The sequence below is a fragment of the Vombatus ursinus genome, unplaced genomic scaffold, assembly GCF_900497805.2.
Source record: "Vombatus ursinus unplaced genomic scaffold, bare-nosed wombat genome assembly UNPS02010461.1, whole genome shotgun sequence".
Lineage (NCBI taxonomy): Eukaryota > Metazoa > Chordata > Mammalia > Diprotodontia > Vombatidae > Vombatus > Vombatus ursinus.
Genome location: NW_020950239.1, coordinates 5,601,629 through 5,616,265, shown reverse-complemented (window position 1 = coordinate 5,616,265; position 14,637 = coordinate 5,601,629). Strand labels below are relative to the sequence as shown.

Below are 14,637 nucleotides of genomic sequence, written 5' to 3'. Positions count from 1 at the left end.
TGAGAAAGTGTTGGTAAAGTAACTTTAAAGAACTTATAAAAGTTAGCAATTATTATTATTTTTTATTATTTTTATAACTATTTTAGTTTTTATAACTATAGTTAGTTTCATTTGTAATACTATGCATTTTATGTCATGCATTTGAAGACATTATTCTGAGAGGGGCCCATGGGATTCACCAGATTGCCAAAGGGGACTCATGACCCCAAAAAGATTAAAAACCCTCTCTTTCTTAGGAGAAGTTATATTTAATCAAAAGTATCCATTCCACACCACCATTCTGACCAATCCAAAAGAGGGGGAAAAAAACTAAGGAGATAAAAGATTTTGAAAATTGAATCCACCAAGGATAAGGTGAGCTGTAAAAAGTCATCTCCTGTGTATGAACTTAAAATCTAACTCTCCATTGAAGTCACAGATTCACTTTCCAGGATTATCGCTGTGGTTGAAATGGCAATAGCACCTAGCACCAGGGAAAGCTTGTTCATGCATGAAGGAAGTCATTATTTTAATCGAATTTTAGCACTTCTAACACTAAAGCCAAATTAAACCTAGAATGTTTCTCTTGACAATAAGATCAATTTTTTTTTTCCCTGACGTGAGTGGGCATTGATTTGAATAGTTCGCAAGTATAGTATTTTTAACCACTTAAGAAACAGAGGAATCACATGAAGAAATAACCGACAAGGCTGGTCTTGTTTCCCAAGCCCATCTACTGCTGCAGGGAGTGTGAGCTAACACAAGGTGCCAGCTGTCAGCTTAGGGGGGAAAAACAGAAAGCCACCTGGGGCAGGGGGACCAAGGGGCCAGATGTGGTGCTGCAGTGGAAATATACCTAACACCTGACATTTTCCCTAATGCATTCTGTAAATGGATTTCTTCTTATCTACCAGTTCACATCCTGTTAATGGGGCCCGATATAACTCCCTAGTCTGTAATAAATAAAATATGAAAGTCACTCAAAACAGAACCTTATGCACATGGATATGTGAAGCATTTTGCAAACTTTAAAATACTATTTAGATGTGAAAAATTACTATCTTAATGCATCTTTTGTGCTAAATACCCCAGGGTGAGCATCTCATCTTTATAAAAATATATTCATTAAAGTTCCGATCAATATTGTCAGTGAAAGAGCAAGTGTTCTCAGATGGCTGCATGAGGTAATCAGTTTGTCGGTCTGTCAACAAGCAATTACTATGTGCCACTATGTGCCAGGCACTATGCTAAGCAGTAGGGATACAAAGAAAGGTAAAAAAAATCAATCCCTGTGTTATGAAAAACTCTCTCTCTCTCTCTCTTTCTCTCTCTCCATATATATATACATATATACACACAAATATATATGTATGTATATACACATATGTATATATGTGTACATATGTGTGTGTATATATATGTGTATATATGTGTGTGTGTGTATCTATCTATCTATCTATATATATATATATATACACATATATATATATAATTCTTTGTGTTAAATATCCCAATATACTAAATCACCCCTTGGCCCTGACCATGAGTACAGTCAATGATGTCAAGCTAGTGTGGGATATGTGAATACACACACACACACACACACACACATACACGCACACACACGTATATGTGTACATGGGGCAGCTAGGTGGCACAGTGCATAGAACCCCAAGCCTGGAGTCAGGAAGACTTGAGTTCTAATCCAGCCTCAGATACTTACTAGCTGTGTGGCCCTAAGCAAGTCACTTAACCTTTGCTTGCCTCAGTTTCCTCATCTATAAGAAGGGCATAATAATAGCACCTACCTCTCAGGGTTATTGTGAAAATCAAATGATGTAATAATTATAAAGCTCTTATGCCTGACATATAGTAAGTCCTCTGTGTGTGTGTGTGTGTGTGTGTGTGTGTGTGTGTGTGCGCGCGCGCACATATAGAGTACTGGATAAATTGGTGATGATCAACAGATTCTCCTTAGTGGCAACAAGCTGCTGTGAGTGGCACTACAGCAGAGCAGTATCCTAGGTAGGAAAGGTCTAACCTTCACTTCATGACCAGGATGAAATTGAAAAGGAGGGTATGTACAGAAAGTACACTGGATGTATGGTCAGGAGACCTAGTTTGCATTCCATTTCTTCATTATGGGTCTTTCAATGGGTCATTTCTTCCCTCTGGGACTTAATTTCCTGATTTGTAAAATGTAGATATTACTAAGGTCCCTTCCAGGTCTAATTCTATGATCCAATGACACACTAGGGGCCAATCTCCTCTGTAACTGGGACCATATAGACAAAAAGAAATGACACGTCCTTTAAAATGACCTCATCCTTTCCACCCTCATGTTCTAATTGGGAGCAACTCAGAATGAGTTCCTTAGAATATTCAATAAAGTCCAGGGGCTCCCTATCCCCCCCAGGCTCAAACACAAAATGCTCTGTTTGGCATTCAAAGCCCTTCATAACCTAGTGTCCTCCTACCCTTTCCAGTCTTCTCATACCTTAATCCTCAACACATACACTTTAATCCAGTGACTTTGGTCTCCTGGCTGTCCCATGAACAAGACCTCCATCTCTCTTCTCCAGGTACTTTCTCTGGCTGTCCCCTATGCCTGGAATGCTCTCTCTCCTCCACGTGGACTTCCCAGATTCCTTTAAGTCCAAATTAAAATCCCACCTTCCACAGGCAGCCTTCCTAACCTCTCTTAATTTCAGTGCTTCCCCTCTCTGAATTATTTTCTATTTCTTCTGTACATAGCTTTCTTTCTATGTATGTGTTTGCTTATTGTCTCCCCCATTAGACTGTAAGGTCCTTAAGGGCAGGGACTTCCGTTTGCCTCTTTTTGTTTCCTCAGTGTTAAGCACAGCATCTGGCTTACAGTAGCCACTTTGTTGTTATTTAGTCCTTTTTCATTTGAGTCCAACTCTTTGTAACCCCATTTGGAGTTTTCTTGGCAAAGATACTGGAGTGGTTTGCCATTTCCTTCTCCAGCTCATTTGACAGATGAGGAAACTGAGGCAAATGAGGTTAAGTGATTTTCCCAGGGTCACATAGCTGGTAAGTGTTTGAGATTGGATTTGAACTCAAAAGATGAGTCTTCCTGACTCCAGGCTCAAAACCCTATCCACTGTGCCACCTACCTGTCCCCAGTAGGCACTTAAGAAATTATTGAATTGAATACAGAAGGGGAGTGTTGCTGCCCATAAAGCAAGTTGGAACACCCATCTCCTACAGCAGCTGAGATTCCTTTAAATTGCTCCAAATTGAGAAGAATAATGAAAAAGGGAAATGAGAAAACCAGAGAAATCTAATAGGATTGGGCAACTGAGTTCAAGTTCCTTCTACTCATAACAAGCTTTCTCACCTCATAACCCTAAAAGGAGGGAGAGCAGTTATGACTTTTACAATACAATACATCCTGCCAAACTCTGCTTTGATCATGCACCAGTCATGCTTCAGGATCCAAGCTGTTCTATGTCAATGGGCAAATCTTATTTTTAACCAGAAGCTTTCTCTTTGTTAGCAAACTAAGAGTAAACATCAGATTTGTGGGGCCAGAAGGACACAGCCCAAGATGACAGCTATGGATGGATAAAAGGCATTGCTTTTGTTACTGGCCTCTTTTTCTTATTTACTTACAACTAGAAATAGCCTCTAGCTAGGAGATTTATTAGTGCCTGCAGTTTTTTTTCAAGAAGTCTCTGCCAGGGGACCGCCTCCCCCCAATCCAGCTAAAGTTTTAAATCTATAGCTCATTACACTAGGATACCTAGAAAGGAATGGAACGGGCCATGCCTACGACATATACACACTGCCCCACGTAGTGATAACCTGAGATAGCCTGAGAGGCAGGAGATTCAAAGAACCTCAGAAAATTTTGTTGCTAGAAAGGAAGATTCCTTCACTCCACTGTCCTTACCCCCCCCAAATCTTCTTGTTTCTTTCCATCTTCCTCCTCCTCCTCTTCATCATATCACCGTCATCATTCCTCATCCTCATCATCATTTTCATCATCATCTTTATGATTATCTAAATTCATGTAGCATTTTAAAGTTTCTACAGTGTTTTCTTCACAACAGCCCCTCTAGGTAATGCAAGACACTTCCTACGTTGTTATAAATAATTTGGATCCAACAAATGCCATTATAATAACTGCCATTTTCTACAGTGTTCTGAGATTTTCATACATGTATATATTCTAACTCATGGTTGCTCTTCACAACCATCTGTAGAAAGTACAACAGATATTCTTATCCCCATTTTCCAAATGAGGAATCTAAGGCTTGGAAAGAGTCAGAGACTTGCCCAAGGTCACAGAGCAAGAACCTGCTGAAGGCAATATTTGAACTCAGTCTTTCCTGACTCCAGGGACCAGGCTAACTCATGTTAAAGTCATTCGTGTAACAGATACTGGGTGTAATACTACAGTCTGCACTCTGTCAAGAGATTAAGATGAAGTCAAACAAACCATTCTGGCTGACACAGTCAACTCACTCGCTGCATTTCCAGATGACATGGCCTGCCCTCTGTGCCTGGACAAACGATGCTGAGTACCAGTCCAGGAAATAATATCAAGCATACATTAATGAAGGCTGCTGGAGAGAATTAATGGTGATCATTATCATCATCATCATCAATCATTATTATTATTTCAGTTTCCATAGGCAGATAGGTAGCAGTGGAGTCAGGAAGACCTGAATTCCAGTCTCTCAGACACTTAACTAGCTTTGTGACCCTGGGCAAGTCACTTACCCTCTGTCTGCCTCAGTTTCCTTAACTGTAAAATAAGGATAATAATAGCACCTATCTTCCAGGATTGTTGTGAGGATCAAACGAGACAATAATTGTAAAGCACTTAGCATGGTGCCTGACACATAGTAGGTGCTTAATAAATGCTTGTTCCCTTGCCCTCATGGTTCAACAGTTGCAGAAGGCTAGTCTGAGGGCTTCCTCTGTCCTCTACATTCACACACACCTCAGATCTGAAATACCCTCCACCTCCATCCGGTGGATAGTTAAGACAAAGCTTTCAAAGCAATCTTCAATATGTCTACAAACAGAATTCATCTTTCACCTTAAACTGATGCCTCCTTCTGACTCTCTTATCCCTCAATGGTATCACCATTCCCCAGTCAATCACACTGTTATCTCTGCCTCTCTACTCTCCATCTCTCATACCTGATCAGTTAGCAGGAGATCCAGTCAAGCTCTGCAGTGTCTCATGACCTTCCTCTTCCCTTATTCTCATTGCCACTTGGAATTATTGTAGCAAGCTCGGCGAATCTCCCAGAGACCAGACTCTTCCACTTTCAATCCAGCATTCATACCACTGCCATGTTGGTTACCCTTCCGTGGTTCCCAGGGCCTAAAAACCTAGTCTGACATTCAAGGCTTTCTACAGTCTGGCACCTCTCCTAGAAAAGAACTTTCTAGCCTTAGTTTACACATTTCCTTTCTACGTATGATTGCTCTAAGGCTCTGCTATTTTAACGGTGTTTATCTTGGTCTCACTCACTGCTTATATTTGTCCCTCTATCTCTAAAGCTCTCTGTTCATCTCCACTTGCCAAACTCAGTCAACAAGAGTCAACAAGCATCAGTTAAGCCCTCCAGGCACTGTGCAAAGCACTGGGGATACAACAAAAGGCAAACCCAATCCCTACCCTCAATGAGTTTACATTCTAATGGGAAAGGCAACACACACATAACTAGGTGCATTGCAGGATATAGACAGAGGAAATCCTACTTATTCTTAGAAACTCAAAGACAACTCCCTGATACCCCAAGCAAAAAATTTTGTTTTTCCTTCCTTACGTTACAAATGGCACTTTTCCCCTCATGCTCTTCATTTTGTATTCTGCTTTATTTCGAGATTATTATATATTTCTTATTTCATATTTATGTATATATCATATTCCCCTCCCATTCTCTCTCTCTCTCTCTCACACACACACACACACACACACACACACACACACACACACTGACATATACAGTCCTTTTGAAGGTCTAAGAGGATAGGGTCCACATCCTAAATATCTTTATATTTTCTCTAGCACCAAGGACAGTACTTTACATTTTAAAAATCCTTAATAAATGGTTGAATTAATATATGAATTATTAATAAAATAAATTATTTCAATAATAAAAACAAATACTTTAAAGATAATAAATTACTTTAAAATAATTGATGCATACTGGAATGTCAGCAGTGGAAAGAGCATTGAATAAGACCTGAGTTTAAGTTCTCATCCTGCATGATCTTAGGCAAATCCTTTCATCTTCTGTGCCTAAGCAGGGTGGATCAGATGACTGATGAGATCCCCTATTAACTCCAGATCAAGGGTTTTTTTTGTTGTTTTTTTTAAAAAACTCTTGGAGTTCACAGATAAATTTCGGAGAATCCATGAATTTGGATGGGAAAATTACATCCTTATTTTTATTAACTTCTGATTAAAATTTAGCATTCCCAGTTCAGTTATTTATTTAAAAGTCTTGTTCTAAGAAGGCATCCCTAGGTTTCACCAGATGATCCCAAGAAGTTCAGAAGACAAAGAAGGTTACAAACTCTGCTCTATACAGAAAAAGAGATTCAAAGCTAGAGGGTGGTGTAACTGGTTAACTTACAGAGTCAAAACTGTGAAGGGAAGAAAGTGAAGCCAGAGGAAGAGGAGGAGTGATACCCGGAGAGAACAGAGAAGGGTGGAATACCTGGCTAGAGATCACGGTGAGGATAAGGAAGAGGTTTAGTGGGCAATGTGGTTACTACTGTGTCAAATTTAACATTTTTGTTGTTCTCACATTTCAGTCATGTTGGACTCTTCATGACCCCATTGAGAGTTTTCTCGGCAAAAATACTGGCATGGTTTGCCATTTCCTCCTCCAGCACATTTTACAGATGGGGAAACTGAGGTGAACAGTTAAGTGACTTGCCTAGGGTCACTCAGCTAGTAAGTGTGTGAAGCCAGATTTGAACTCAAAAAATGAATCCTCCTGACTACAGGCCCAGCACTCTATGCATTGCACCAACTAGCTCTCCTTTATCGAGATACTACCTTGGGATACACACACACCTAATTATCATATGTGTATATATTTTATCAATATATATCATTATATAAAAATCTTTAAATCCAAGAGAATTTAGAAGGGAAGACACTAGCAGGTGGGGGGAGTCAAAGGAGATCATTTAAATGTTAGCTCTAATAATAATAATAATAGCAATAATAATTATTGTTATTCTAGGGTCTTTTTCAGCCCTGGGTCATCCCCTGTGGGGAAGTCCCAAATGTGGCGGATGGGTGATGGGGTCAGGGAGAGTAGATAAGTGGAGGAAGGGAGAAAATCTATGTTATCCACCCTAAAGAGGGTAGTGAAGGACAACAACACTCTCACATTTCTCCTTTCCCCCTGACCTGAGGATACTTGCTCTCTCTGGATTAAAGGCCTTGGGAACTAGAATGTGTATCTGAGTTCCTTTAAAAAATACTAAGAAAAATCATCAGCCCTTCTTAAACAACTTCCTCTCCTCATCTCTTTTTCTGAAACTTCCCTTTCCCTCTTTTCTCCCCCTTCCTCTCCTACCTCTCCACCATTTCCTCTAATTCTCCCTGGGAGGGGCTGCTTTGTCTTCATCTTTGTATAATGATGGTCAGGAAGAAAAATAAATTAAATAAAATGAATGGCTGAGGGCAGAGACAGTCCGTCATGATAACCCCTCCAGGCCTTATGGGATTTCTTTTATTGAATTTTGCAGGATGCAGTTATTACAGATGGCCCTGCATTGCTCAGGAAAGCCAGCTAATGAGGCCCCCCATTTGGTGATTATAGCTCAAGCTACTTCAGAGGGCAGCCAATGGATAATGCCATTTCCTGGAAAAAACATGACCATGCAAGGTACAGAATGATCTAGAAATAGCTCTTTGGTAATTGAATGATGTGCTCTTGGATTTCTTGGCTTGCCCTGTTAAACCACCTGGGGTTGCTTTCGTTGACCCTGACTGGCATGGCACCTTCAGTCATGTTTCCCGGAACAGTGAGGGATCACAGGCAAGAGAAAAGCATATGAGAAATTGCTCCACTCTACCACATGGAGCTTCCATGTTATTGGCAAATCAAACAGTTGTGATTTTTAAACACATATATTTTTAAAAATTTTCCCTCTGAATTCTCTAAAGCAACCAAAATACTTACCTGAAATCCAAAACAGAAGGAGTTTTGCTCTGCATCGGAGGAGGAGGCCTCCATACCCATAAAAGCAGATTTCTCCAAGTATGTGGTATTCAAGATAGAAATTTAAGGTGGGCTAGGGGGAGGGGGGTCCTGTCCCTGAATATAAGCTCTTCTTAGAATACTCTACCATGAAAGTGCTTAACTATCCTTTAGGCTTACATGGGATAGGGTTAAGGACTGGATCCAGATTTCATGGATGTTAGTAATTCTTGGATAAGGAAACTCCCTGGACAGTGCAGATCAGCCCCTTCTCTGCAATATTCCAGAGCACTAAGAGGTTAACCCTGTGTGCCCAGGGTCATACAGCCAGTATGTGTCAGAAGCAGGACCTGAACCCAGGGCTTGCTAGGTTCAAGGCTGACTCTCTACCCTCTATCCTACCAGGCTTCTCTCTGCATCATGTATAATATAATCAGGAGCCTTTGCATCTCAACCCCCTACAAAACAGCGAGCTCCCTGAGGGTGGGAATCCCATTTCATTTATCCCCCTATTACACTTCAGGTCTTCTGGCTCTGGAACTAATCTGAGAACCTATCTTACACATCTTTCCATGGTTTGGCTTAGTTTGGTGCTCATGAAGCATCACAGGCAAATTGGCAGCCTCTGGGCTCTCTTGCTGGCTGGGAAATCAGCCACGCCAACCAGCTTTGGTCATCCCTCATTTCAGATCCTACATCTATCTCTGCCCTATGTAGAGGGCCCAGGAGTCTGAGGCATGCTCCCTGTCTTGGGCGATAACTTTTTATTTATTTGTTTGTTTGTTCATTGGAAGGAAGTCTCCTTTGGGGGATTCCAGCTGGATGGGGACCATCTCTTACCGTGTGGGCACCGGAACCTCAGTCAGGGCGCCCAGCATGACGGCCTGCTGTAATCGGACAAAGGCAATGAAAGGGCTCTCCAGGAAGTCCACCTCCCCGACCAGGACATTGGAGGCCTCCGCGTCACGGGGGAGCTTCTTCATGAACTTGTTCTTTAGCTGTACAGGGGAGAGCCAGAAAGCAGAGGTCACAGCTCCAGGGAGAACAAGATGAAATATAGCCCTGCTTCCATGGGCACAAAGTGAAGGCGTGCAACCCCTAGGACTTTCATCTGTCTTATCTTAGCCTAGCCTAGCCGATCTACCCTGTCCTACCCAATATGATCCTATCATATCTATTCTATCTTATCCTACTCAATTCTATCCCTTTCATCTCATTTTATCTTTCTATCTATTTATGTGTGTGTTTATGTTCATTTGTTTGTTTATTGTTGTTTTGGAAGCTAGGTTGCATTGTGGATAGAGCGCCAGTCTTGGAAGTCAGGAAGACTTGAGTTTGAATCATGCCTCAGATACTCTCTAGCCATGTGACTCTAGACAAATCATTTATCTTCTCTTAGCCTCAGTTTCCTCATCTGTCAAATGGGAATAATAAGAGGGCCTGTCTCATAGGGTTGTTGTAAGGATCAAATGAGACTATCTCTCTATTATACTTTATAAGCCTATCTATATATCTATAGAGAATGTATGGAGAGAGAGAGAGACAGAGACAGAGAGAGACTATAAGTTCCTTGAGGGCAGGGGCTATCTTTTGCCTCTTTTTTGTATCCCTAGCACTTAGCATAGAGCCTGGCACATAATAAGCACTTGCTAAATATTTATTGATTGATGGATTGAAGCACAATATAAAAAGCCATTCTCCAATTGATAAATGGTCAAAGGATATGAACAGGTAGTTTTCAGAAGAAGAAATCAAAGTTATCAATAGAATAAATGCTCTAAATCACTACTGCTTAGAGAAATGCAAATTAAAACAATTCTGAAGTATCATCTCACATATATCAGATTGGCTAACATGACAGAAAAGGAAAATGACAAATGCTGGAGAGCATGTGGAAAAACAGGTATATTAATATACTACTGGTGGAGTTGTGAACTAATCCAACCATTCTGGAGAATAATTTGAAACTATGTCCAAAGGGCTATAAAACTGTGCATACCTTTTGACCTAGTGATACCACTACTATTCTGTATCCCAATGAGATCAAAAAAAAGGGAAAAGGACCTATATGTACAAAAACATTTATAGCAGCTCTTTGTGTGGTGGCAAAAGAAATGGAAACTGAGAGAATCCCCATCAATTGGGGAGTGGCTGAACTAGTTATGGCATATGGTTGTGATGAAATACTATTCTGCCATAAGAAATGATGAGCAGAACGTTTTCAGATAAATCTGAGAAGACTTACATGAACTGATGCAAAGTGATGTGAGCACAACCAGGATAACATCGTACATGGTAACAGCAATATTGTAACAATGATTAATTTGGAAAGATTTAGAATACTCTGATTAAGAAAATGATTTAAGACAATTCCAAATGACTCATGATTAAAAAAAAAAAACTCTACCTCCTGAAAGAGAACTGATGAACAGTGCAGATTGAAGCATTTTTTTTCACTTTATGTTTCTTGGGGGTTTTGGGTTTTTTTTTGCAACCTGGCTAATATAGGAATATGTTTTACATTACTTCACATGTACAACTGATATATCACTTGCCTTCTTAATGGGTGGGGGAGGGGTTATAGGGACAGACTTTGGAACTAAATTTAAAAAAATGTTAAAAATACATGAATTTTTTTTTAAAAAGCATTTTATATAAAGGGTGTCCCAAAAGTCTTAGGGTGGTTTTAAGCTATTAAAGCTTTAAAATACAATTTGACAATGACATTGTTGTTGCTGTTGTTGTTACAGAGAAAACAAATCCAATGCGGTTATAAATAATGACTCATCTGCTGGTTTAGGTTTTCGGCACATCAAATCTCATCCCCAACACACACAGAGATGGAGAATGTGGGTTGTGTCTGTTTCCCTTCACTGAGGGCCTACCGCAGATACAAAAAGCCTATATACTACAGGTATGATCTCCCAAAATCCCCAATGCTAATGTCAGCAGGAGTGTGGTGGAGTCAGCTCTTACCAATTCTGGAGAGTCGATTGTTAAGTTATCATTATGATTCTTTACTCTTCAGAAATGGGCAAAGGCTTGTAAATCAGGGCTTGATTTATTGACTGGCTAAACTTAAGAAAGTAATAGAAAAATGGGGGTAGGGGTGTCAGATTCAATTTAAAAGGAGGTTGTGCATTTTTTCCCCTGGAGAACTAATCGTTAAACACTCACCAGCACATCCCTGATCTTAATCTTTTCCTATTCTCTCAGCACAGGAACACCACAGCAAGACTGTAGCTTCCACACATTCAGCACAGCACTCACTCATATGCCCTGATAGTGGTATTCAGCGTCCTATGGTTATAGTCACATGAATAAGAAATAAGAATGCTTACATTACCATACTCATCAGTGAGCCCTCACCCCACCCCCAGGAGCCAGCAGGCCCAGGCTCCATTATTCACTAGTTATTAGTCACATATGCAAATCCTACCCTTCATATTCTATGCCACTAAGTTGACATTATAAATGCCTATTCATAATGGTGAAAATAATTGCAGGTCTAGCTGCTTAATTTTCAGTTATAAGTCATCACTTATAATCAGGTGTGTTCATTGCTTGTCATTTGCAACCGCTTCATTAGAAAGAGATCCTGTGGATTTTTCAATGTCCTCACCCTGTCTTTAAAAAAAGAATGAGGGAAGAAAAAAAGGGGAAAAAAAGAAAAAAAGGAAATTTACACGATAACTATTATATATTTAAAAGGAATAGCAAGTTGTAAATGACAAATCTGCAGGTTCATGTGCAATCATCTTTTTTATTATACTATGTTATGGAAAGGCTTGTTTTATTCCATAAATTAAAAAGAAAATATTTCTTTAAAAATAAAAATAAATAAAACGACATTGCCCACCAAAATAAAAAAATGAACTTGAAAATAAGTTTTTTATAATTTTCCCATAACTTACACCTTTTAGTTCTGCCTTCTTTCATATTTATTCCTTCTCTCTCTCCAGATAATCCTCAGATTATAGAATCATAACTTTAGAGGTAGAAGGGGGCCTTAGATCTCATTTAGTCCAACTCTCCTTTTATCGATGAGGAAACTGAGGCCCAGAGAGTTTGTGCCCAAAGTCACACAATTAAAAAATGGCAGGACTCAACGTTCGAACTCGGGGCCCTTAACTCCAATTCCACTCCCTCCTGTTCTCTTCATTCTGGGCTTGCTCTCATCCCACCTAGCCTTAATGTCCCACAACGTTGTCTGAATATACATTTATTTTCCAAGTCAACAAACATATTCCTTATCATCAAGTACATTATTCTTCTGTTGGCTTCTCTTCATTGGTTTGTTTTCCTTCCCTTGCTCTCTCCCCATTGAATTCTTCTTGCCTACAGCTTACAAATTCTTACTCATTCACCAATAATTCACCAATAGCTTCTCTATAGGTCTTTATAGATTTATTATTTGATTGATTGTCCAGACTTAAGAAAGTGATGGAAAAATGGAGGAGCAGATTAATCTTAAAAGAGCATCATGCATATAATTTTTAGAGAGCTGGTTGTTAAACACTTACCAACACATCCCTGATCTTAGTTGATTCCTATTCTCTTCTAGCATAGGGACTCTGTAGCAAGACTATCTTTCATGTATTCTATGCAGCACTCATCTGCTCTGATGGCTGGATTCAATGTCCTATGTCTTGTTTTTGTTCAGTCATTTTTCAGTCATGTCCAACTCTTCATGACCCCATTTGGGGTTTTCTTGGCAGAGATACTGGAGTGATTTGCCATTTCCTTGTCCAGCTCATTTTACAAATGAGGAAACTGAGGCAAACAGGGTTAAATGACTTGTCACACAGATAGTAAGTGTCTTAGGCTGGATTTGCACTCACAAAGATGAGTCTTCTTGGCTCCAGGGCCAGCACTCTCTCCACTGAGACACCTGGCTGCCCTGTCCTATGTCTTACTTATACACTAAACGTGCCTAAAAGGCCCATAATCCTTTTAGGTCTTGTGGACAGCTAACAATCTCACCGCTGAGCACTTGCTTCCTTCTGGAGCAGATAAGTCTCTTATAGTATCCATGCATTTCACATAATTGGAGATGGGAGGTGAAGGGGAGGGGAGAGCACAGTTTGTTGGTTGGAAAACCAACAATTAGGAAGCAGTGGCGAGGTGCAATGTCATCCTCTAAGTGCCAGGGAGAGCCACTTTTTTTTTTAAGTTTAGAGTGGGAAAAGTCAGGAAAAAGATGATAGGAAATCTGTCTCTTTAACCTAGCAGGGGGAGGATCCACAGACATTGGAGGTCAGTCCATAGTTAGATTCAGGGGAGTCCATGAATTTTTTAAATATTTTGATAACTATTTCCATATTATTGTATACAGTAACAATAATATTGTTTTAAGAACAGTTCTGAATGGCTAAGTCATTTTGACTATAAATATCCAAATTAACCACAAAGGACATGTGAAGGAAGATGCTCTCTACATCCAGAGAAAAAACTGATAAATAGAAGCATATATAGAATGGTTTTATACATATATATACAATTTTTACATATTTTACATATGTATTTTATATATATACACATGTGTGAGTGTGTATGTGTATGTATGTGTGCATATATACACATATATACACACTCAAATATATGTGTGTATATACATACATATATAGAGATATATTGATATAGATATGTATATATATAGATATTTGTGTCTAATGGCAGCCATCTCTAGGGCAGGGCCCAAGAGGGAAGAAAAAAGGGGGAAAAAGAAAGTTACATGATAACTTTAGTATATATTTTAAAAGAATAGTAAGTTATACATAATAGATTTTCAGTTTCATATACAATCACATTTTTTCTATTCTATTATGTTATGGAAATGTTTGTTTCATTTCTTAAGTTCAGAGTAAAATAAATAAAAATTTTAAAATAAAAAAGTTATTTCCTTTGTAATCATATGTATTTTATTTTCTGCCTTAAAAACATTATTCTCAGGAGAAAACACTTTTTACAGAAACGGGTCCAAGACATATAAAAGGTTAAGATCCTCCATTCTACATCTAGAAGAATATTCCAGATTTGCCAGAAAATATCACTAAGGCATAATTCCCATTCTCCTGTCCACCTTCCTCTTGTCTGTTCCTCCTCACCCCCAGGATTATGCTTGAAGTAATATATCACAGCCCAAAGATGCTCCAGCAGGAAGGGCCAAGGATTATCATTCAGATGTGGACCAGTCATACCAATTGGTCAGAGGGATAAAGAAGCAAGTTACCTTAAATAGCTCTTGTGGGACCAATCCCTTGGGCCCCAGGTATGCTCTGAAACAGACCTGAGACCTGACCCACCTATTTGTCATCAGTCAAGGTCTGACAGAAGAGGATGAGGAGGAAGAAGAAGAAGAAGAAGAAGAAGAAGAAGAAGAAGAAGAAGAAGAAGAAGAAGAAGAAGAAGAAGAAGAAGAAGAAGAAGAAGAAGAAGAAGAAGAAGAAGA

At 39.4% G+C, this 14,637-nt stretch overlaps 1 protein-coding gene across 2 annotated transcripts in view; it reads right to left on the bottom strand.

Annotated features, from left to right (window-relative positions):
• The window catches only part of SLC4A4 (solute carrier family 4 member 4), a 392,678-nt gene that overhangs the window by 109,005 nt on the left and 269,036 nt on the right, over positions 1-14,637 (bottom strand). For both annotated transcript variants that reach the window (XM_027854521.1, XM_027854522.1), the window contains exon 8: positions 9,027-9,184. In XM_027854521.1, coding sequence (XP_027710322.1) covers positions 9,027-9,184 — 158 coding nt within the window. The remainder of the gene's footprint in view (positions 1-9,026; positions 9,185-14,637) is intronic.